We start from the raw sequence: 25,631 nt of genomic DNA on the forward strand, positions 1-25,631 counted from the left end.
CCGGTTACGTCTTTTGAACCTGTCCCGACATTGGACTGTCTAACTGTCTCTGCCCCCTGTACTTTGAACATCTGCCTGACCCGTCTGTCATCTGCAGTCCCAGGGACTGCCCTGGAGTGGTACCTGGTGTCTACCTGTTGCCCAGCACCAGAAGCTCTAGGGAAGACTCGGTAGACACTTCGTTACAACGCTTCAGGATAACCCCAGCCCGTGGCGCAGTGGGTCCACACGTACCTGCGTTGTACCCCCCACTCGCTCCTCATACTGTGTCATCAAATTCCCCCCCTTCTCCCTATACTGTGTTTTCACCTATCCCATCCCTTTGGCTTCCTATACTGTGTCTGCATCCATCCCCCGCCTCACTCCTCATACTGTGTCTGCAACCATCCATCACCCTATCTCTTCCTACTGTGTTGGCACCCATCCCCCCTTCGTTCCCCATATTGTGTCTGCACTCATCCTCCCCTGGCGCACCATACTGAGTCCACACCCATCTTCCACTCACTCACCATACTCAATCCGCACCCATCCCCCCTTCACTCACCATAATGTGTCTGCACCCATCCCCAGTGCCTCACCATACTGAGTGAATACCCATCCCACCGGATCACCATACTGTGTCCTCATACATCGACTCCACTCCCCATACTGTGTCCACATCCACCCCCCCCCATTACCCATACTGTCCTCATACATCCCCCCAATGCTTCCTTATCTATATCAGCACCCACCTGCATTATACCCCCACTCGCTCACCATACTGTGTCCACATGCATCCTCCCTCACTCATACTGTGTCTGCACTCATCCCATCACCCTCACTCCTCATACTATGTCTGTACCCATTCCCCCTGGCACGCCATACTGTGTCTGCACCCATCCCCCCAGGTCACCATACTGAGTCCGCATCCATCCCCCCTCGCTCAGCATACTGTGTCCTCATACATCCCCCCACTCCCCATACTGTATCCGTGTCCATCCCCCTCATTCCTCATACTGTGTTATCATACTTCACCTTGTCGCTTCATATATTGTCCAGAAACATCCCCTCCCTCGCTTTCCAAACTGTGTCCTCAAATTCCCCCCTCTCACTCCCTATTCTCTATCAGCACCCATCCTCTCATCACTCCTTATTCTGTTAGCACCCATCCCACCTTCCTTACTCCCCAAACTATGTCCTCAAATAACCCCCGTCTCCCCAATTACAATAAATCTTCGGTGTCTTACGCTCCACTGGAGCACTTACAAGAAACTTCTGCCACAGTATGTATGCCCGACAAGTGATATCAGCAGCGTGATCAGATGACCTGATCACGCTGCTGACATCGCCCTGACCCAGAAGTGTCGGCGGTCAGCGCTTCACCCGTACGCATGACTGAAAGAAGCGAATACGATTGCGTATTTGGAGGAGATTTCCAATCTGTTGCCAGGATTTTGTAAATATTCCCAGGTCCATGCTCTATTCTGTAGATTTAGGGTCCCTATTGAATGGAATGTGAAGAAGAAAAAAAAGGGGAAAAAAAGTCCCCAAGAGCTTCTAACAATTCTCTGGACATAAGAAGTAAAGCTTCAGCTCCTCTTTTGTTTTCTGAGGTTTGCATAGTTGACAGAACGATGCCCTCTTCCAACATGGCTGACTCTAGCTGGGTCACGTGATCAGGCAGTGCCCGTGGTCGTCGGACGCGCTGACGGGCTTATGTTTTGTGCTCTGCCAGTTTCCAATATGGCGCCTTGAGCCTCGGACGGGCGGGGCTGCTGCGCGTATTGTGTTTTTGGAGCTCTCACGCCGCCTGGTCTCAGGATTTCTGGAAGTTTCTGGACGGGAGCGGGCGGGGGACACACAGAGCCCGGGGAGGCTGCGGACAGCGCCGGCCTGCAGACATGTTCGGCTGCCTGGTGGCGGGGAGGCTGGTGAGTCACGTGTCTCACAGTAATCCATTGTCTTCCTGCCAGGACATGCTGGGAATAGTAGTCCTCCATGCAGCTGAGGAAATCCTGTCAGACTGATGCAGGGGCAGAGACCTATTGTGCTGCTGCTATATTACACAAATACAGAGATTCTCGCTGGTCCCCAGGATTAGGTGGGGGGCCCCCCATAAATAACATGGGGGTGGGGGCACCTCATAAATAACATGGGGGTGGGGGCACCTCATAAATAACATGGGGGTGGGGGCACCTCATAAATAACATGGGGTGGGGGGACCCCTCATAAATAACATGGGGCAGGGGGACCCCTCAAATAAAATGGGGTGGAGGGACCCCTCATAAATAATATGGGGTGGGGGTACCCCTCATAAATAACATTGGCTGGGGGGCCCCTCAATAACATGGAATGGGGGCCCCCTCATAAATAACATGGGGCAGGGGGACCCCTCAAATAAAATGGGGTGGAGGGACCCCTCATAAATAATATGGGGTGGGGGTACCCCTCATAAATAACATTGGCTGGGGGGCCCCTCAATAACATGGAATGGGGGCCCCCTCATAAATAACATGGGGTGGAGGGACCCCTCATAAATAATATGGGGTGGGGGTACCCCTCATAAATAACATGGGGCAGGGGGACCCCTCATAAATAACATGGGGTGGGGGGACCCCTCATAAATAACATGGGGCGGGGGACCCCTCATAAATAACATGGGGCAGGGGGACCCCTCATAAATAAAATGGGGTGGGGGGGGACTCCTCATAAATAACATGGTGGAGGGGGGCCCCTCATATATAACATGGTGAGGGGGCCCCTTCATAAATAATGGGATGGGGTCCCCTCATAAATAACATGGGGCGGGGGGGACCCCTCATAAATAACATGGGGTGGGGGGACCCCTCATAAATAACATGGGGTGGGGGGACCCCTCATAAATAACATGGGGTGGAGGGACCCCTCATAAATAACATGGGGCGGGGGAACCCCTCATAAATAACATGGGGCGGGGGGACCCCTCATAAATAACATGGGGTGGGGGGACCCCTCATAAATAACATGGGGATGGGGGGGAACCCTCATAAATAACATGGTGGAGGGGGGCCCCTCATATATAACATGGTGAGGGGGCCCCTTCATAAATAATAGGGTGGGGGGCCCTCATAAAGAACATGGGATGGGGGGCCCCTTCATAAATAACGGGGTGGGGGGGCCTCTCATAAATAACATGGGGGAACATTTACTGGGAGTACTGTCAGTGTACGGGGGTAATGTCAGGGCATGGGGGGGAGGGTAGCATTAGGGCGAGTGGGGGTTAATGGTGCGCTGGGGGTAATGTCAGGGTGAGTGGGGGATAATGTCAGGTTGTACAGAGGAGGGGGGTAATGTGTGTGGGGGGAGAGGGGTAATGCCATAATGTTGGGAGGAGGGGGGTAGTGTTGGGGGGGGGGGGGGGCAGATAATGTTACAATTGCTGATATATGATCCGGTCACAGCGTTGCCCCTGTTCACACTTGCGTTGTTCCGTGCAGAGGCGCTGCTCAGTCTTTTGCAGTACGTATACACTGTTGGAGGTGACAGTCTGTATATTGGGCTGATCTGAGTTTCGTCAGCTTTTATCATATGTTTAATGAAATAGAAAAGAAAAAACACAAAAACCTGATGGTTTCTGCAGTCTGTGAAAAACGGCCCGTACTTAAATGAAAGCAGTCTCCGATATGGCCATAGACTGTCATAGACCATGTACATGAAAAATAGTTTTTCCCGCACAGCTCTCACCTATCGTCTCAATGAGGCCTAGCCGTCCATATTTAGTGCTGGATCCTACTGGCCCTTTATATGTGTAAGTTTTACCCCCGGAGAGGCACGTGTGATAAGTATTAGGTTTAGGGTCCCACTGGAGAAAGGACGGCTTCTCACAGCTGGTAATGTGCCGACATCAATATCACAATACAGGGTAATATCCATAATTATGTCTCCCTGCGGGGTAAGGGGCACAGCGATGTCTCCCTGCGGGGTAAGGGGCGCGGCGATGTCACCCTGCGGGGTAAGGGGGCGCGGCGATGTCACCCTGCAGGGTAAGGGGCGCGGCGATGTCACCCTGCAGGGTAAGGGGCGCGGCGATGTCACCCTGCAGGGTAAGGGGCGCGGCGATGTCACCCTGCGAGGTAAGGGGCGCGGCGATGTCACCCTGCGGGGTAAGGGGCGCGGCGATGTCACCCTGCGAGGTAAGGGGCGCGGCGATGTCACCCTGCGGGGTAAGGGGCGCGGCGATGTCACCCTGCGGGGTAAGGGGCGCGGCGATGTCACCCTGCAGGGTAAGGGGCACAGCGATGTCTCCCTGCGGGGTAATGGGCACGGAGATGTCACCCTGCGGGGTAAGGGGCACAGCGATGTCTCCCTGCGGGGTAAGGGGCACGGCGATGTCACCCTGCGAGGTAAGGGGCGCGGCGATGTCACCCTGCGGGGTAAGGGGCGCGGCGATGTCACCCTGCGGGGTAAGGGGCACGGCGATGTCACCCTGCGAGGTAAGGGGCGCGGCGATGTCACCCTGCGGGGTAAGGGGCGCGGCGATGTCACCCTGCGGGGTAAGGGGCGCGGCGATGTCACCCTGCGGGGTAAGGGGCGCGGCGATGTCACCCTGCGGGGTAAGGGGCGCGGCGATGTCACCCTGCGGGGTAAGGGGCGCGGCGATGTCACCCTGCGGGGTAAGGGGCACGGCGCTGTCACCCTGCGGGGTAAGGGGCACGGTGATGTCACCCTGCGAGGTAAGGGGCACGGCGATGTCACCCTGCGAGGTAAGGGGCACGGCGATGTCACCCTGCGAGGTAAGGGGCACGGCGATGTCACCCTGCGAGGTAAGGGGCACGGCGATGTCACCCTGCGGGGTAAGGGGCACGGCGATGTCACCCTGCGGGGTAAGGGGCGCGGCGATGTCTCCCTGCGGGGTAAGGGGCGCGGCGATGTCTCCCTGCGGGGTAAGGGGCGCGGCGATGTCTCCCTGCGGGGTAAGGGGTGTGGCGATGTCTCCCTGCGGGGTAAGGGGTGTGGCGATGTCTCCCTGCAGGGTAAGGGGCACAGCGATGTCTCCCTGCGGGGTAAGGGGCACAGCGATGTCGCCCTGCGGGGTAAGGGGCACAGCGATGTCGCCCTGCGGGGTAAGGGGCACAGCGATGTCGCCCTGCGGGGTAAGGGGCACGGCGATGTCGCCCTGCGGGGTAAGGGGCGCGGCGATGTCGCCCTGCGGGGTAAGGGGCGCGGCGATGTCGCCCTGCGGGGTAAGGGGCGCGGCGATGTCGCCCTGCGGGGTAAGGGGCGCGGCGATGTCGCCCTGCGGGGTAAGGGGCGCGGCGATGTCTCCCTGCAGGGTAAGGGGCGCGGCGATGTCTCCCTGCAGGGTAAGGGGTGCGGCGATGTCACCCTGCGGGGTAAGGGGCACGGCGATGTCACCCTGCGAGGTAAGGGGCACGGCGATGTCACCCTGCGGGGTAAGGGGCACGGCGATGTCACCCTGCGGGGTAAGGGGCGCGGCGATGTCACCCTGCGGGGTAAGGGGCACGGCGATGTCTCCCTGCAGGGTAAGGGGTGTGGCGATGTCTCCCTGCAGGGTAAGGGGTGCGGCGATGTCACCCTGCGGGGTAAGGGGCACGGCGATGTCACCCTGCGGGGTAAGGGGCACGGTGATGTCACATTTTCAGGGTGAGCACTCGAATGGTTGGAGATCTCTGTAATATTGCTTTGCGGCAGTGCGTAACAAAAATTGAAGGTAATACCACCGTACAGGTTAGTGCACACAGTGATGTCACAATATTGGGGTAATACGGGCTCTGATGTCACCAAGCGGGGTAACACTCTACCTCGTGACATCACAGCTTCCAGCATAGCAGTGACTGCACTCCGGGCACGTTTTGTCCCAGCTTCCGTGGTGATCGCTAAATGCACTTTGCACCCTGACGTCTCGGCTGCAGTTACACAGGAGATTGCAGCATATGCGCCCCCCACCCATCAGCAGAGCTGGGGGCTACTGCTCAGCGCTCAGGGGATAAGTGTGTCCACTAAATTCATCCTCTTGTCTCTGTAGGTGCAGACAGATGCCCAGCAGATAGCAGAGGATAAGTTCGTCTTTAACCTGCCTGACTATGAGAGCATCAACCACGTGGTTGTGTTCATGCTGGGGACAATCCCCTTCCCAGAGAGAATGGGGGGATCTGTGTACATCTCCTACCCTGACCACAGCGGCATGCCCGTCTGGCAGCTACTTGGATTCATCACAAATGAAAAACCCAGCGCCATATTCAAGATATCCGGCCTGAAGTCTGGTGAGTAATTAATATGTTAATACTGCCCCCTATGTACAAGAATATAACTACTATAATACTGCCCCCTATGTACAAGAATATAACTACTATAATACTGCCCCCTATGTACAAGAATATAACTACTATAATACTGCCCCTATATACAAGAATATAACTACTATAATACTGCTCCCTATGTACAAGAATATAACTACTATAATACTGCTCCCTATGTACAAGAATATAACTACTATAATACTGCCCCCTATGTACAAGAATATAACTACTATAATACTGCCCCCTATGTACAAGAATATACTATAATACTGCCCCCTATGTACAAGAATATAACTACTATAATACTGCCCCTATGTACAAGAATATAACTACTATAATACTGCTCCTATGTACAAGAATATAACTACTATAATACTGTCCCTATGTACAAGACTATAACTACTATAATACTGTCCCCTATGTACAGGAATATAACTACTATAATACTGCCCCTATGTACAAGAATATAACTACTATAATACTGCCCCTATGTACAAGAATATAACTACTATAATACTGCCCCCTATGTACAAGAATATAACTACTATAATACTGCCCCCTATGTACAAGAATATAACTACTATAATACTGCCCCCTATGTACAAGAATATACTATAATACTGCCCCCTATGTACAAGAATATAACTACTATAATACTGCCCCCTATGTACAAGAATATAACTACTATAATACTGTCCCCTATGTACAAGAATATAACTACTATAATACTGTCCCCTATGTACAAGAATATAACTACTATAATACTGCTCCTATGTACAAGAATATAACTACTATAATACTGCCCCTGTGTACAAGAATATAACTACTATAATACTGCCCCCTATGTACAAGAATATAACTACTATAATACTGCCCCCTATGTACAAGAATATAACTACTATAATACTGCCCCTATGTACAAGAATATAACTACTATAATACTGTCCCCTATGTACAAGAATATAACTACTATAATACTGTCCCCTATGTACAAGAATATAACTACTATAATACTGCTCCTATGTACAAGAATATAACTACTATAATACTGCCCCTGTGTACAAGAATATAACTACTATAATACTGCCCCCTATGTACAAGAATATAACTACTATAATACTGCCCCCTATGTACAAGAATATAACTACTATAATACTGCCCCTATGTACAAGAATATAACTACTATAATACTGCCCCTATGTACAAGAATATAACTACTATAATACTGCTCCTATGTACAAGAATATAACTACTATAATACTGCTCCTATGTACAAGAATATAACTACTATAATACTGCCCCCTATGTACAAGAATATCACTACTATAATACTGCCCCCTATGTACAAAAATATCACTACTATAATACTGCCCCCTATGTACAAGAATATCACTACTATAATACTGCCCCCTATGTACAAGAATATAACTACTATAATACTGCCCCCTATGTACAAGAATATAACTGTTATAATACTGCCCCACTATGGATATAGCAGAATTCCTTTATAATGTCCAAGATCCATGTATGATGTATATGTTTGTTCTCTCAGGAGAAGGGACGCAGCACCCTTTTGGGGCAATGAGTTTACCGCAGACGCCTTCAGTCGCACAGATTGGGATCTCGGTGGAGCTGTTGGAGCAGTTGGCGCAGCAGACACCAGTAGCCAGCGCGGCCGTATCAACTGTGGACTCGTTCACCCAGGCAAGTAGAGGACAGATAAGCTTTAGCATACGCTTACACATCTAATAGACACCAGGGGCTTTACAGAGGTCTTTGCATGAGTCGCCATATGGTGCAATGGTGCCGCTTTGAGGCCACAACTTCTAGAAGTGCAACTTTATTTCTAATATTGTATATTTGAAACTATTCCAGATAATGCAGTATTTCTCTCAGGAAAGTATAGCAATTACACATTTTTTGTTATACATGTTTATTTCCTTTGTGTGTATTGGAACAATGCAAAAAAAAAAAAATATTTGGAAAGAAAAAGCAAATTGCACCTAATTTCACACAAAACCACAAAAATAGGCTGCATAAAATTGTTGCCATCTTTCCAAAATTGTGGCTACACAACTTTGTTTCAAGCATGTGATGCTCGTTTCATCTCACCTGTGGTAAGTAACAGGTGTGGGCAATATGAAAATCACACCTGAAACCAGGTAAAAAGGGGAGAAGTTGATATGTATGTCTGTGTGTGCCACACTAAGCATGGAGAACAGAAAGAGAAGAAAACTGTGAGGTCTAGAGAGCCAAAATAGCTGAAAAATATCAACAATCTCAGTTACAAGTCCATCTCCAGAGATCTTGATGTTCCTTTGTCCACAGTGCACAACATAATCAAGAAGTTTACAACACATGGTACTTTAGCTTACCTCCCTGAATGTGGTCGGCAGAGAAAAATTGATGAAAGGTTGCAGCGCAGGATAGTCTGGATGGTGGATAAGCCTCAATCAAGTTCCAAAGAAATTCCAGCTGTCCTGCAGGCTCTGGGAGAATCAATGTCAGCGCGAACTATTCGTCTATATATGAGTGAAATGAAACGCTATGGAGGAGACCCAGGAGGACCCCATTGCTGACACAGACATAAAAAAACTAGTGTAAGCCAAAATCCTTCTGGGAAAGATGAGACCAAGGTCGAGGTTTTTGATGAAGCACATTATTCTACTGTTTACCGAAAATGAAGTGAAGCCTACAAAGAAAAGAACACAGCACCTACAGTCAGATATGGTGGAGGTCAGAGATGTTTTGGTGATGTTTTGCTGCTTCTGACACTGGGGGCCTTGACTGTGTGCAAGGCATCATAAAATCTGAAGATTAGCAAGGGATTTTGGATGGCAATGTAGTGCCCAGTGTCAGATTATAGATTTGCGTCCTAGGTTAGGGGTCTTCCAGCATGACAGTGACCCAAAACACTTCAAGAAGCCCCAGAAATGGATGGAAACAATGCGCTGGAGAGTTCTGAAGTGGCAGCAATGAGTCCAGATCTAAATCCCATTGACACCTGCGGAGAGATCTTAAAATTGCTGATGGGTGAAGAGAAGACGCCTTCAAATATGAGAGACCTGGAGCAGATTATAAAGAGTTCGAGATTCAAGGTGAGAGGAGGAAGAAGCTGTGGACGGGTATAGGAGGCGATTGATCAGTTATTTAATCCAAAGGAAGTGCAACCAAATATTAAGTTGAGGGGGGCAACAGTCTTGTCCGGATCATTTTTGTGGTCTTGCGTGAAATTATGACCCTTTTTTTCCCTGTGGTTTTTTTTTTGTTTTTTTTTGTGTTGTTCCAATACATACAAAGGGAATTAACATATGCATAGCAAATTGTGTAATTGAAATAATTTTCTGGATGAAATACTTACCTTTTTTAAACCATTTCAAGGGGGCCATCACTTGGCCATGACTGTAAAAGGGGAAAAAAAAACCCCCCGTACATACTCGCGTACATTCATTGTAATATGACAAATGTAATTTTTCTTTCAGTTCACCCAAAAAATGCTGGACAGCTTTTTTAACTTTGCTTCATCGTTTGCGGTGACGCAGGCGCAGATGACCCCAAACCCAACAGAGGTCTTCATACCATCAAACGTGGTTCTAAAATGGTGAGAAGAGGTATTTGGGGGCTCCATATGGCTGTTTTTGGTTTTGTATAGTTGGTTGAACATATAGGCAAACAGAGGGCCCTCGTGTCTCAGGGGTACCAAAGGCTTCTCAGAAGACATCAGTATTGTAAATGGTGCATATTAAGTGGGGAGCGTGTCCTAGATTTTGGCACTGGGGTCCGGAATCTACAGCCATTGAAGAGGAGTGGACCAACGATCAACAACCTGAACTGCCACCCCCCCCGACACCCCCGAAAAAGTGCACATTTTAGAATCACATTTTATTGTGGCCAGCGTAAGACACACCTGTGCAATAATAATGCTGTCTAACCAGCATGTTGATATCCCACACCTGTGAGGTGGATGGATTGTCAAGGGAGAAATTTGGGTAAGACTGCAAATGGAGTCTTTGTTCAGGGCACCAGAGGCACGGGGCCAAATTAGGTATCTGCACAGATATTATGAGACTCGGTAATCAATGAACACAGGACATGTTCTCTGATTGAGCTCAGGTTTGCGTCTGAACTTGTGTATTCCATAGATCAGATATTAGTATTGCATTTCAACCTTCAGACATGTACAAATTATCAATCTGTCTTTTCTCACACATCAAAACAGTACAGGGAGGTGCGTAGGGACATAGAAACCCACATTTCATCCCACAGATGACATATTCCTCCTTTTGTGTGAACCTACTGATAAGCATAAATACTTTCTCTGTTCATTGTTTATACATCTGTTCACTTGTCCTTAGTTAACCCTCTGTTGAACATACAGCTTAGAATCATATTATGGCGTCTGTGCAATTGTCATATAGACACACAGATAATTATGCAACTACATCTATATTTTGATTATTTACATACACAGATAATCTTATTACGTTTGAACAAACAATCTATAGCCCAGGCTACCTTCACAGGATTATCTCAGTAAAGGAGAAGTGCTCACTATCTCAGATTTAGACAAATTTTTGAATAATATTTGAGAGAAAAAGGCCTTTTGTGTCCGTAGAAAGTCTCAGATCTTTGAGTTCAGCTCATAAAATATCAAAGATTGTAAGGCGAGTGTGACCACCAAGCGTTTTACCCTTGTGTGAAGGTAAACTGTTCTTAATTAGGCCAGGCGTATGGGTCCTTTTGTTTGTTAAATCAAGAGAAGTTAACCATTGTCTCTTCCCAGACTGATCGGAGCCCTATTGTCTATAAATGTGTATTGCCTCAGCTCCTGCATAGTTCGGTGGAAAGTTATACAGTAGGATTGAACTTGCGACCAATGACACAGTAGCCATCTCTAACCAATCCTGCAAGAGAAAGGAGTGGTATAAAAGGGCCTTGCTTATGTCACATGTTGTTAGGCTCTACATGATTCACAGTTGAGGAGCTTTGGTTCCAGATGGAGGAATCACTGAACTGCTTCACTTAAGGATTCTACATCATCTCAGTTGAGGAGCTTCGGCTCCGACTGAGAAAACGTAGAACTGCTTCACTTCGGCTATTCTACGAGGGGCTGCTGATAAGTCTTTGGCTCTGTGATCTTTTTTTTTCTATGGTAAACAATGTTACATCACATTAAAGATTTATGTGTCTAATATATGTCTAACAGTGTTGTACGCACGCGGGAAAAAATGGTGGAGTCTAATGCGATATTCACAGCAACGGAGAGCAGAGGAGTGATAAAATTCATGTTTTTGTAAGGAAAGTCTGTGAAGGATATTCATGGTGATATGTCGCAGACATTGGGGGGTCAATGCCCTTCATATTCCACAGTTAAGAACTGGGTTGCCAAATTTAAAACGGGCGACTTCAGCACCAATGATGAGGAACGTCCTGGACGACCGAGAGTGGTTGTTGTTCCGGATATCGCCGATGTTGTGCACCACCTCATACTGGAGAATCCACCAATTTCAGCTAAAGCAATAGCAGACATCATGGGGATTTCCCGTGAACGTGTTTGTGTCATTATCCATGAACATTTAGACATGAGGAAGCTTCTGCAAAGTCGATCCCCAAATGTCTGACAACAGATCAGAGAAGCAGCGAGTGACAACTTCCTGGTCCATTTGTCAGAGTTTCCGGTCTGATAAGAACTTCCTGGAGCGACTGGTCACTCTGGATGAGACCTGGATTTATTTGTATGACCCTGAAAACAAGGAGCAGTCAAGAGTGTAGGCACAGTGGTTCTCCTCATCCAAAGAAGTTCAGGGTGCAAAAATCAGCCACTAAGGTGATTGTATCTTGTGTTCTGGGATAAGGAGAGTGTGCTGCTAGTGGACTACTGTCGCGGGCGGAGGAGGGGACGCTGCACTCTCCCACTGCTCGGGTCCGGCTGCTGCTGCCGCTGCTGCTCGGTGGTGGCTCGAGCGGTGGGCCGGATCCCTGGGACTCGAGCGGTGCTCCTCGCCCATGAGTGAAAAGGGGGTTTTGATTGTGGGGATTGGATATTGTCCGTGACGCCACCCACAGTTGTGGTGAGATTGGTGACACCACCACTGCTCTGAACGGGGATCCCGGGAGCGATGACAGGGAGCAGCCTGGATGTTAGTTCTCCCCTCTGTGGGTAGGGGGTTGGTTGTCCCGGGGCCCGGTGATGGGGTAGGGAAGGATGGCAGGCGGGTTACGGGGCCTGGCGAGGTGCATGGTCGCAGGGGCAGCGCTGTGCCGCACGGCACGGTGGTACTCACTCAGCCAATGATGTACACAGAGTCTCCGGTAAAACAAACGGCTGGATGGACGGGTCCCACAGACGGCCGCGGTGTTGTTTCTCCCGGCAGGTTGATGGTGACTGCCTTTCCCTGCACCTGTGTAATGTAAACGGTTCCAATGGGTTCCCACCGGTAACCCGCTCCCCAGCTTGGATGGAGGCTGAAGGAGCCCCTTTTGCCCGCAGGCTCTGGCCCTGGGAACTGTAGCCTTGGCGGTGACTGTGTTTCCCTCTCTCGGTTGGACTGTTGCCTTCTGTTGGGACTTGGCTGCTGGGAAACCCAGGAGGTTCCCTTCGCTAACGGATTTGGCAAATTGCACGGCGACTCCTAGCTTTGCCGGGGTCCGTAAGCCCCTGCCGGATGGTGCTGGCTTCTCTTTGCGTACCGGTCCGGTACCGCCGGGCCACCGCCCGTCCACGGTCCTTACGGCTAGCTCCAATTGGCCTCTCCTGCAGACGGTCACCACCGTCTGCCAACCTTGCTGTTCCGTCCGGGCCACACACTCGGACCACTTTCTGTCCGCTCCTTTACCACTTCCCTCCTTCCACTTCAAACTCTCGAGCTCAACTCTCTCCTTTTCCCGCCTCCAGTACTGTGAACTCCTCGGTGGGCGTGACCAACCGCCTGGCCCACCCCCTGGTGTGATCATCAGCCCCTGGAGGGAGGCAACAAGGGTTTTTGTCTGACTTCGGTGTGCCTGACCGGGAGTGTGGGGTGTGTTGGTGTAGTGCTTGTGACGTCCTGGCTTGTCCAGGGCGCCACACAACCTTCAAAAGGGTTCCACCTTCAATGCAAGGTATTACATTGAACTTCTGGACCAATTGAAGGCGGCTCTGAAGGCCAAAAGGTGCGGCAAGCTGTCCAAAGGGATCTTGTTCCTGCAACGCCTCTGATCACGCTGCACAAGCGACCACGGCTAAACTGTCAGAGCTGGGCTTCCAGCTGGTGACCACCCACCTTATTCACCAGATCTAGCTCCCTCCAACTATCATCTGTTTCCAAACCTGAAGAAACATCTTAAGGGTACCAAATTTCACACCATTTCTGTTACAGATGCCTGGTTTGAGGTACAACCGAAATCCTTCTTTTTGCTAGGCTTACAGAACTTCGAATACCGATGTAAGAAGTGTGTTGTCATCATTGGAGAGTATGTGGAATAAATGTAAAGTTTCATCATCCTATCTCGTTTCTTTCTGGGTAAAGCCAAAGACTTATCAGCAGCCCCTCGTACAGGATTTTATGATCCACGGTTCCAGCTGAAGATTCACGGAACTGCTTTTTAAGCTTGCTGCTAACTCTTCCCAGTATGTGCCCGCCTTATGGCTGGCTGGGTGAAACCGCACTGAGCTTAATCACCAGGATGGAGAAACCAGAACCTGACTAGGAATACTGAACATGGATACAAGGTCTTGCAGGAGGAGAAAATCCCCTTCCATGAAGTTCGAAAACTGGTTACAACGCTGAAGAGTCTTTCATATTTTGTAGCTTGTGAAGGACACTGCTCTGAACCATTCTGTTTCTTGTCACTTAGCTCTTCTTGTTACAGACAGGGAGGCTGAAACAATGACCACAACCGAGGCCACTTGACCCGTTCTGCGATCAGCCATGTGGATTTTGGTAGATGGTGGGTCTGACTCGCTGGATAGTTGACAGAGCTCTTGGACTGCCAACCTCAGTAGACCCTATCAGCCCTGTGGTTTGCAATAGATGGTGAATGTAACTTAGTGGGCAAAACACGTGGGCCACTGTTGCGATCACATGTGGTTCCTGGATGGGATGGTGGGTCTAATACACTGGATCGTGGACAGAGCACTTGGACCGCAGCGGCAATCTGGATTAGTGGTGTGGTTTGTGGGTCTAACTCAAAGTGGACAGAGTACCAGGTGGTTGTCTGCATAGGTAAACGTTCAATAGCTGTGGTTGAGGTATGGACTTATTGGTTGGATCGCGGCCTGAGTGGAAAGGGACGTAAACGAGAAACCGCCTTAAGTGCTCCTGAGCCGGGGGCAAAGGAGCGGGGAAGTACAGGAGCTGAGGACATGTAGGAAGACCCACTTTACAACCAATGCGTAGAATAAAAGCACTGACAAGCAATCTGTCCTGCTGTATGTAATCCAACACGGGTAAAGGGGAAATGAAGACCATCTCGCAGCTGCCGTATTTGCACCCTACTGGTTCCTGTACAGACTTTATCTCTCGCTGCACAGCCCCTAATGGTTCCAGCACAGACTGCAATATTTCCAGTCACGAAATTAGAAATCCACAACCCGGACCCGTCTGACTAAAAGGCTGACGGGTTGTATCACATACCTCCTGAGGGGAGTTTGCAAAGCACTACAAACAAAGATGAGGCAAGTATGAAGAGATGGACAAGGACCCACAGTGAGGAAACATAAAACATGTGCACAAATGGACAAAAGCGAAATAATAAATGCAAACAAGGTTAAACTCCTAACAACCTAACAGAAAACAAAAGGTAGGAGAGGCAAAAGAGAATACACAGAGAAAGCAACAATGGTCTCTGCCTAAAGCCGTTAGCTGCAGAGCTGGAACTCGTTAGCAAACATCCACATTGTAATGTAGCCAGGATAGATGCTGGAATAGGAGAGTATAAATGGCGCCACCCGGGATGTGATAGGCCAGAGACAATGAGCAAATGAGAACGGATGATAACTGTAAACCATAGGAAGAGGAGCAAAGGTAAAAGTAAATGGACCTTCAACATTAGGACCGGGACTGACCAGTCTGACTATGGAAGGAAACTGACTACGTAGCATAAGGATCAAGCTCCGAGGCATCATCAAGCTCTGAGGCCTTTCTACTAGGGTCCACTAGACTCTCAGCAACCCCACCATCTGATGCTGCTGATGGAAATCACACCCCAGAAGACCTCCCAATCACACTCAGAAGTTATCTTCATGACTATGACTGTTCAACTTGACAAGATTCTGAGAACCGGCTGACCTGCCTAGAACTGAGCACGTGCTCCTCCTCACACCACGCAGTACAGGGTCACCGGATCAAGCCCCGAGGCACGACATGCACGTTATTCCTTCAGGGGGGGAAATGGGGTGCGCTCTTATTGTGAGCAGTGGGGGGCTCCTGGAGGAATTGGAAAGAGTTCACTGTTCTGTAGTGTGTGCTGAAGCTGCGGAGACTGACCCGGAGATCCATGGTTGTGGATTAAAGGTTCACTCTATTGACTCAATAAGGGTGTAGATGTATATTTCTGGTCAGAAAAGTGGGGGTGAGGGAAGCATTAAGGCCGCGCCGAATGTCATATATAAAAATGAGTGAATAAGAGGCCAGAGGAAGGAAGAGCAGGTCATTCAACAAGGAGGCCCGCCAACTGTCGGGACCTACTGATAGCGGAAGGTACCTGTCGTGAAGAACCTGGAATACTCCTTCGCAGTTATATGGAAGACGGTCATCGGAGGTCCTTTACGTGGTCTGTCTGGCTGCTGGAAAATACCGGTTCCATATTCCCCCGAGCGGACATGGGTATAGGGGCAAGGCCCATTCGCCTGGCTGCCCCGAGACCCTCTTGATGTGTTAGGGGGGTAGGGTCTTGCCGGACAGACCAAAGAGGGTACGAGTGGATAAGACCACACTGCCCTCGTTCTCTATGTGAGGTGACAGAGTAAGCGATTACACAATAGTGCACGATCACAAGCGGTAAGAAAAAGGGAAATCATTTATAAAAAATGACAAATCTAAGGTAGAAATGGGACGGAGTGCACACCCCTGTCTGCCTCCTACGGACACTAAGCTAAAACTGATGAGCTTGGCTCGGGTTAGTGGGTGTACACTACTGAGGAGGAGCAAACCTTTTTGTTGCGTAGTGTCAGCAGCACACACCCTTGTTTGCCTGTGTCTCCCAGTGAAACAAAAGAGAAATGGCGACTGATGACAAGTTTTTAGTTTGCTAGTTTTTGTTTTTATTTTCTTTCTTCACTTATTTTTAACTAGTGAAAGTTAGACTTTTTTTTTTTTTCACCATAACTATACTGAGCCTTTTGAATAGTGTTACAAGTCATTTTTTTCCCTCTGCAAAGTGAACGTTGTAAAAACAAAATACAGAAGAAAAAAAATCATACATTGTACAGCATTGCACAAACAATCAAGCCATCGTATGTCAAGGGGGAAAAAAAAATTGATCTTAAAAAAAAAAAAAAAAAAAAACCAGGAAAAAAAAAGGAAATGGCCGCATGTCTAGGAACCCTAAAGTCTTGGAACTTTCGCTCTACTCGGCCTTTCCTGTTGTGAACATAACTGTATGAATAAGTGAAGAATTATTTTATAGCTCCCCTGTAGGTCCCTCACACTCTTTAGAAACCTTAGAGCAGAACTAATCTTTGGTTGTTGGCCAACTGTCTGCAGCAGAAATCTCTTCCTTTTCACAAACCCACAATTTCTCTGGCTGTTGGGCAACTGTCTGCAGCAGAAATCTCGCCCAACAGCCAGACAACCTGTGGGTTTGTGAAAAGGAAGAGATTTCTGCTCTGGACAGGTGCCAACAGCCAGAAAACCTGTGGCTTTGTGAAAAGGGAGAGGTTTCTGTTGCAGACATGTTCCCATTTTACAAACCCACAAGTTGTCTAGCTATTGGACAACTGTCTGAAAAGGGAGATATTTCTGCTGCAGACAGTTGTCCAAAAGCCAGACAACTTGTGGGTTTGTAAAATGGGAACATGTCTGCAGCAGAAACCTTTCCATTTTCACAAACCCACAGGTTTCCTGGCTGGTGGCACCTGTCTGCAGCAGAAACTTCTCCCTTTTCACAAACCCACAGGTTCTCTGGCTGTTGAGCACCGGTTGCAGCAGAAACCTCTCCCTTTTCACAAACCCACAGGTTTTCTGGCTATTGGCACCTGTCCACAGCAGAAATCTCCTTTTCAAAAACTCGCAGGTTTTCTGGCTTTGGACAGCTGTCTGCAGCAGAAACCTCTCCTTTTTCAGAAACCCACTGGTTCTCTGGCTGGTGGGCAACTGTCTGCAGCAGAAACCTCTCCTTTTTCACAAAGCCACGGGTTTTCTGACTGTTGGCACTTGTCCACAGCAGAAATCTCTTCCTTTTCACAAACCTACAAGTGTTCTGGCTGTTGGGCAACTGCATCAAAAACCCAAACCCACTGGTTCTCTGGCTGTTGGGCACCTGTATGCAGTAGAAACCTCTCCCTTTTCACAAACCTACAGGTTTTCTGGCTGCTGGGCACCAGTCTGCAGCAGAAACCTCTCCCTTTTCACAAACCCACAGATTCTCTGGCTGCTGTGTACCAGTCTGCAGCAGAAACCTCTCCCTTTTCACAAAAACCACAGTTTCTCTGGCTGTTGGGCAACTGTCTGCATCAAAAACCTCCTCGCTTTTCACAAACCACAGTTTTTCTGGCTGTTTGGCAACTGTCTGCAGCAGAAACCTCTCAATTTTCACAAACCTACAGGTTCTTTGGTTATTGGGCACTTGTCTGAAGCAGAATTGCATGCTGGCCATGAAATGATCTCTCTAGTGTGACCTATTGGATGTCAATTTCTGACTTTTTTTCTTCCTTTTTTCCTGCTCCTAGGTACGAGAGCTTTCAGCGGCGTCTCGCCCAGAACCCTTTCTTCTGGAAGACGTAAACCGGAGACGTGGACAACCCACCGGCGTTCTGGACGACGTTGCGTGCCTCCTCTTTAACACTTGATGCGCTGGTCTTCATTCCTTCCAGCAGAGTGTTGTGAATCCCGCGGGCACGGTATCTGCCGTCGCTGCAGATAATGGCTAACTATGACGAGGATACATGATGGGGGTGGGCTTTGGACTATTGGTGGCTGCTTTATGAGGCTATGAAAGTGTTAATACCGTAGTGACCAGGCCTGGTCTCCTTTACCTTACTAAACCTGTTCTAAGGTTCTTTACTAAGACGATTGTGCTGTATTTAACCATTTGCAATGAAAATCCTAAAAATTTTTTACATTTTTTTTTCTTTTCTCCCCAAAAAAAATTAGGACATGAAAAAGAAAAAATTGGGTAAATTTTGGGCAAATTTTACAAGTTTTGTTATAATTTGAGGCAAATTTAATAAAAAAAAATAAAAAATAAAAAAAATGGCTCTTTGCTCTTGGCCAATAAAAATTGTACCAAAGCCATAGTCGCCCTTTTTTTTTTTTTTCGCGGCGCTGACCATATTGACATGGACATGTCCGACCAATTGAATTATGCCAGGTTCTCCAATCAGATAAATTTTGGCCAATTTGCGCCATTTTTGTGGCTTCGTTACCATTGATGATACAAATGCTAAATTTCCCAATTTTTTTTTTTTTCTCCCCTCAATGAGCCGTTAGTTTAGGATTTCGTAGAGAAAAAAAAAATGGTGCTGTTCTTTTAGATTTTTATATATCCGATTTTGTTATTGAATTTTTTTTTTTTTGTGAAATTTTTCGGCTGCTTATTGTGATGTCTAAGTAAGGAAAAATATTTAACGGGATTTTTTTTTTTTTTTTGCTTGGGGCGACGCTAAACCCCCCTTTTTGTGCTGTGTGTAGTTTATACGCTACCGGTATGTGTCAGAAGTTTAGTTCGGCAGCTGTATGTAGTAGTATATAATACCCCGCTCTCCGGGAGGCCAAATATACTGCACCAGGATATTTATATATGGAGGATCGGACCTCTCCGCCCGCGTCCGACTGCAGCTTTACAGGACCGTACGATGCAGATGGAGTCCGTTATATCCGGTGAAGTTACAGTTTGAGCTTTACTATAACAGTTATGCTTTAAATAAAGTTTTTGTGCCATAACAAATTTGAGTGATTTTATGTATTAAAGGTAGACCTAACCGGATTTAAAAAAAAAAATGGGTTCCGGCGTGGAATTGATTCCCGATATCTAGCTGGACACCGGTCCCCATATAAGTCTATGAGGACCAGAATCCGATGAATAACAATGGTGGTAGAAGGGATAGGGTGATAGGAGCAGGTGTGCTATACTTACCAAGGCTGCAGTGCGGTGGTAACTGCTCCCACAGCCGCCCATTCGTTTCCGGCGCCAATAAATAGGCTCATGCATATGCACTGCTTTTCCCGCGCATCGGCATCTGTGATTGGTTGCAGTCAGACGCGCCCCCACCCTGTGTGGCAGCTGACTGCATCTAATCACAGTGCGTCTATCGTGGTATAAAAATAAATTTGGTGTAGGGTCCCCCCATATTGATACCCAGCACAGATAAAGCATACGGCTGCAGACTGCAACCCCCAGCCGTGCGCTTAACTTGGCTGTGTATCAATATAAGAGGCCTGCATGCGGGTTTTTTTTTTTTCTTCTTCAAATGTTTCAATAATAAAAAAAAAACAAAACTGTGCAGTTCCCCCTCAATTTTGATACCCAGCCATGATAAAGCCTGACAGCTGGGGGCTGGTTTTCTCAGGGTGGGGAGACCCCTGGATATTGGGAGCCCCCCAGCCTAAAAAAACAGCCTGCAGCTGCCCAGGATTGTCGTATCCATTAGATGTGACAATCCCAGCACTTTACCCGGCTCTGCCCGATTTACCCTGGTGTGGTGGCAGTCGGGGTAATAAGGGATTAATCGCAGCTCACAGCTGCCACTAAGCCCTAGATTAGCCAAGATGAGCACCCATCTGGAGGCTGCAGTCTGTAGCCATAGGCTTTTATTTGTGCTGGGTATCAGAATATGGGAGGACCCTGCTCCAATGGTATTATTTATTTTTACACCGCTGTACTGACTCTCACATACAGCGCCTGTGATTGGTTGCAGGCAGAGAGGCTGGGGGCACATCTGACTGCAACCAATCACGGATGACAGGACAGCTGGTGGACGGGGAAAGTAGTGCATATGAAATGAGCCTAATGCGCCGCACAGGAGGTGAATGCGCGACCTGGAAGCAGTCTGGCGCCATTACAGAGCCTTGGTAAGTATGATGCACTCACTTCATTCTTAGTTTCTTTAGTTTTCCTTTTTTTTTTTTTTTTTTAATTTCTATTCCTCGTATCCGGATCAAACACCCAGAATCCTGGACTCAGCGCCTGGGCACCTTTGAAACCGTGCAGATCCGGACTTTTACACCGCCCATCCCTATCCAAGAGGCTTTTCAACAGTCTCATAGTCAAGATTACCATCACTGATAACACCTCTATATACAGTAGACAACAGGATCCACCATTCAGAATAGGTGATGTAACAGCTCACCTTCTCCTCCTCCTCCTCCTGTACAATGACACAACACACCTCCTATATACAGTAGATAACAAAGGATCCAGCATTCACAATAGGTGATGTCACAGCTCACCTCCTCCTACTGTACAATGCACATACCTCTTTATACAGTAGATAAAAAGATCCAGTATTCACAAAAGGTGACGTCACAGCTCACATTACCATCACTGATAACACCTCTATACACAGTAGACAACAGGATCAACCATTCACAATAGGTGATGTCACAGCTCACCTCCTCCTCCTCCTGTACAATGACACAACACACCTCCTATATACAGTAGATAACAAAGGATCCAGCATTCACAATGGGTGATATCACAGCTCTCCTTGTCCTCTTGTACAATGGCATAACACACCTCCTATATACAGTAGATAACACAGAATCCAGCATTCACAATAGGTGATGTCACAGCTCACCTCCTCCTACTGTACAATGCACATACCTCTTTATACAGTAGATAAAAGGATCCAGTATTCACAACAGGTGACGTCACAGCTCACCTCCTCAACCAAAAATTTATAATTTCAATTTAAAAAGTCTTCCATTTTTTTTTTAACAAAAAATCAAATTTAAATAACAGATCATTTTATTGATGGTGTGATACCTTTAATTAGTGATGGGCGGACCCGGACTGTAAAAGTCCAGAACTGTGTGGTGCTTCATACTTACCAAGGCTCCGCCTGTACGCTCCTGCGGCCCCTCCCCCCCCCATTCACTTCTGGGGCCGCTTATTAGGCTCATACATATGCACTGCTTTCCCCGCCTATGGACGTCTGTTTTGGGTTGCAGTCAGACGCCCTCACCACCCACGCATGCAGCTTTTTTTTTTTTATTTTTTAAATAAAAAAACGATGTGTGGTGTCCCCCCCCCCCTCCTTTCATACCCAGCCATGATAAAAGCCCAACAGCTGGCGGCTGGTATTCTCAGGCTGGGGAGACCAAGCCTAAAAATTTCAGCCTCCAGATGCCTGGAATTGTTGCATCCATTAGATACGACAAACCCGGCGCTTTACCCGGATCTTCCCGTTGCCCTGGTGCGGTAGCAATCGAGGTAATAGCAGGGGTTAATAACAGCCCACAGCTGCTACTAAACCCTAGGTTAGTGATGGCAGGCTTCTAAGAGGTACCTGCATCACTAATCTGTTAGTAAAAGTAAATAAACACAAACACTGAAAAAATCCTTTAATTTGGAATAAAAGACAAAAAACACCCTCTTTCACCACTTTATTAACCCCCAAACACCCCACCAGGTCTGATGTAATCCACACGAGGTCCCACAGCGATTCAGCTCAGCTTAATTTAAACAAACTCAACAAATCTGTATCACAAAATATTTAATGCAAAAGAGAAACAAAGTTGTAAAATCATTTAAAAACTGACGGCGGCTGATGGACAAAATATATATTACAGTAATCATGGGAAAGGTGAGGTTAAAGCAGATGTCCTACATAAATTTCGCCATTAGATGGTGCTAGAAGACTTTGCAAACTGTGGCATTAATCTATCAAGCTCTGTATGTTTTCAGCAATTATGTTATGGCGGCATTCAGCCTGGCTGACTCTGTTTATAGGGACACTCTGGCTGCACTGTTTATGGGGGCACTCTGGCTGGCACTGTTTATGGGGACACTCTGGCTGGCACTGTTTATGGGGACACTGGCTGCACTGTTTATGGGGGCACTCTGGCTGGCACTGTTTATGGGACACTCTTGCACGGTTTATGGGGACACTCTGGCTGCACTGTTTATGGGGACACTCTGGCTGACACTGTTTATGGGGACACTCTGGCTGGCACTGTTTATGGGGACACTCTGGCTGACACTGTTTATGGGGACACTCTGGCTGGCACTGTTTATGGGGACACTCTGGCTGCACTGTTTATGGGGACACTCTGGCTGGCACTGTTTATGGGGACACTCTGGCTGACACTGTTTATGGGGACACTCTGGCTGGCACTGTTTATGGGGACACTCTGGCTGGCACTGTTTATGGGGACACTCTGGCTGGCACTGTTTATGGGGACACTGGCTGCACTGTTTATGGGGACACTCTGGCTGGCACTGTTTATGGGGACACTCTGGCTGCACTGTTTACCCGACGGGGGTGAAGACTTCAAGATTCATCCCCAACCCACTCCAAAATCGGGAAACTAGCACACCGATGGGATAAGACTTTCCCAATACAGTCCAAAGAAATCCTATGTGTGAACCCTGAGAGCAAGCTCACTCCGTTAGCCATACGGGTGAGCGGGACCCGAAAAGTTTCAAACTTGAGGGTCCAACTAGTGAGAAGGTGCCACAGAAAGGGTCACAGGCTAACAGCAACACCAAGGGCACGGATCCACACGTGCTCCCTCCCTGCTACAGCAGTGCTCAGAATTCTGCTTTTCAAGCTGTCGGTGTGGTTATTTCTGGACTGAGTGAGTACTGTTAGTGCAATAAACCTCATTTCAATCCAGAAATATTACTGAGTCCATCAGTTATTAGATATATGAAAATGAAATAGCAAAACCCCAAATTGTTATAAAGAAAAAAGGTTAACATTAATAGGGGCGCCCAAACTTTTTCATATGACTGTATATGGGGACACTCTGGCTGCACTGTATATGGGGGCACTCTGGCTGCACTGTATATGGGGACACTCTGGTTGCACTGTATATGGGGGCACTCTGGCTGCACTGTATATGGGGACACTCTGGCTGCACTGTATATGGGGACACTCTGGTTGCACTGTATATGGGGGCACTCTGGCTGCACTGTATATGGGGGCACTCTGGCTGCACTGTTTATGGGGACACTCTGGCAGCACTGTATATGGGGACACTCTGGCTGCACTGTATATGGGGGCACTCTGGCTGCACTGCATATGGGGGCACTCTGCACTGTATATGGGGACACTCTGGCAGCACTGTATATGGGGGCACTCTGGCTGCACTGTATATGGGGGCACTCTGGTTGCACTGTATATGGGGGCACTCTGGCTGCACTGTATATGGGGGCACTCTGGCTGCACTGTATATGGGGACACTCTGGCTGCACTGTATATGGGGGCACTCTGGTTGCACTGTATATGGGGGCACTCTGGCTGCACTGTATATGGGGGCACTCTGGTTGCACTGTATATGGGGGCACTCTGGCTGCACTGTATATGGGGACACTCTGGCTGCACTGTATATGGGGGCACTCTGGTTGCACTGTATATGGGGGCACTCTGGCTGCACTCTTTATGGGGACACTCTGGCTGTACTGTTTATGGGGGCACTCTGGCTGCACTGTATATGGGGACACTGGCTGCACTGTATATGGGAGCACTCTGGTTGCACTGTATATGGGGGCACTCTGGCTGCACTGTATATGGGGGCACTCTGGTTGCACTGTATATGGGGACACTCTGGCTGCACTGTATATGGGAGCACTCTGGTTGCACTGTATATGGGGGCACTCTGGTTGCACTGTATATGGGGGCACTCTGGCTGCACTGTATATGGGGGCACTCTGGCTGCACTGTATATGGGGGCACTCTGGTTGCACTGTTTATGGGGACACTCTGGCTGCACTGTATATGGGGACACTCTGGCTGCACTGTATATGGGGGCACTCTGGCTGCACTGTATATGGGGACACTCTGGCTGCACTGTATATGGGGGCACTCTGGTTGCACTGTATATGGGGACACTCTGGCTGCACTGTATATGGGGGCACTCTGGCTGCACTATTTATGGGGACACTCTGGCTGTACTGTATATGGGGGCACTCTGTCTGCACTGTATATGGAGCCACTCTGGCTGCACTGTATATGGGGGCACTCTGGCTGCACTGTATATGGGGGCACTCTGGTTGCACTGTATATGGGGGCACTCTGGCTGCACTGTATATGGGGGCACTCTGGTTGCACTGTATAGGGGGGCACTCTGGTTGCACTGTATAGGGGGGCACTCTGGCTGCACTGTATAGGGGGGCACTCTGGCTGCACTGTATATGGGCGCACTCTGGCTGCACTGTATATGGGCGCACTCTGGCTGCACTGTTTATGGGGGCACTCTCGCTGCACTGTTTATGGGGACACTGGCTGCACTGTTTTTGGGGACACTCTGGTTGCACTGTATATGGGGACACTCTGGTTGCACTGTATATGGGGGCACTCTGGCAGCACTGTATATGGGGGCACTCTGGCTGCACTGTATATGGGGGCACTCTGGCTGCACTGTATATGGGGGCACTCTGGCTGCACTGCATATGGGGGCACTCTGGCTGCACTGCATATGGGGACACTCTGGCAGCACTATATATGGGGGCACTCTGCACTGTATATGGGGGCACTCTGGCTGCACTGTATATGGGGGCACTCTGTCTGCACTGTATATGGGGGCACTCTGTCTGCACTGTATATGGGGGCACACTGGCTGCACTGTATATGGGGACACTCTGGCTGTACTGTTTATGGGGGCACTCTGGCTGCACTGTTTATGGGGGCACTCTGGCTGCACTGTGTATGGGGGCACTCTGGCTGCACTGTATATGGGGGCACTCTGGCTGCACTGTATATGGGGGCACTCTGGTTGCACTGTATATGGGGGCACTCTGGTTGCACTGTATATGGGGGCACTCTGGTTGCACTGTATATGGGGGCACTCTGGTTGCACTGTATATGGGGGCACTCTGGTTGCACTGTATATGGGGGCACTCTGGTTGCACTGTATATGGGGGCACTGGCTGCACTGTATATGGGGGCACTCTGGCTGCACTGTATATGGGGGCACTCTGGCTGCACTGTATATGGGGGCACTCTGGTTGCACTGTATATGGGGGCACTCTGGCTGCACTGTATATGGGGGC

The 25,631-nt window shown here is 48.6% G+C and overlaps 1 protein-coding gene across 1 annotated transcript; it reads left to right on the forward strand.

Annotated features, from left to right (window-relative positions):
* Positions 1–1,767: 1,767 nt before the first annotated feature.
* Positions 1,768–19,364, forward strand: HIKESHI (heat shock protein nuclear import factor hikeshi). The gene is made up of 5 exons (XM_075337553.1): positions 1,768–1,910; positions 6,005–6,242; positions 7,831–7,982; positions 9,761–9,879; positions 18,148–19,364. The coding sequence occupies exons 1-5, from the start codon at positions 1,881–1,883 to the stop codon at positions 18,200–18,202; spliced, it is 594 nt and encodes a 197-aa protein (XP_075193668.1). The 5' UTR covers positions 1,768–1,880; the 3' UTR covers positions 18,203–19,364.
* The last annotated feature ends 6,267 nt before the right edge of the window (positions 19,365–25,631 follow it).

This window comes from Anomaloglossus baeobatrachus, chromosome 2, assembly GCF_048569485.1.
Source record: "Anomaloglossus baeobatrachus isolate aAnoBae1 chromosome 2, aAnoBae1.hap1, whole genome shotgun sequence".
NCBI lineage: Eukaryota > Metazoa > Chordata > Amphibia > Anura > Aromobatidae > Anomaloglossus > Anomaloglossus baeobatrachus.

Excerpts from the sequence above, each read along its gene's own strand:
- HIKESHI (XM_075337553.1), top strand. The coding sequence starts at position 1,881 with ATGTTCGGCTGCCTGGTGGCGGGGAGGCTG. Across the intron at positions 7,983-9,760 it reads CTGTGGACTCGTTCACCCAG|TTCACCCAAAAAATGCTGGA; the intron begins GCAAGTAGAGGA and ends TTTTTCTTTCAG. Across the intron at positions 9,880-18,147 it reads TCAAACGTGGTTCTAAAATG|GTACGAGAGCTTTCAGCGGC; the intron begins GTGAGAAGAGGT and ends TCCTGCTCCTAG.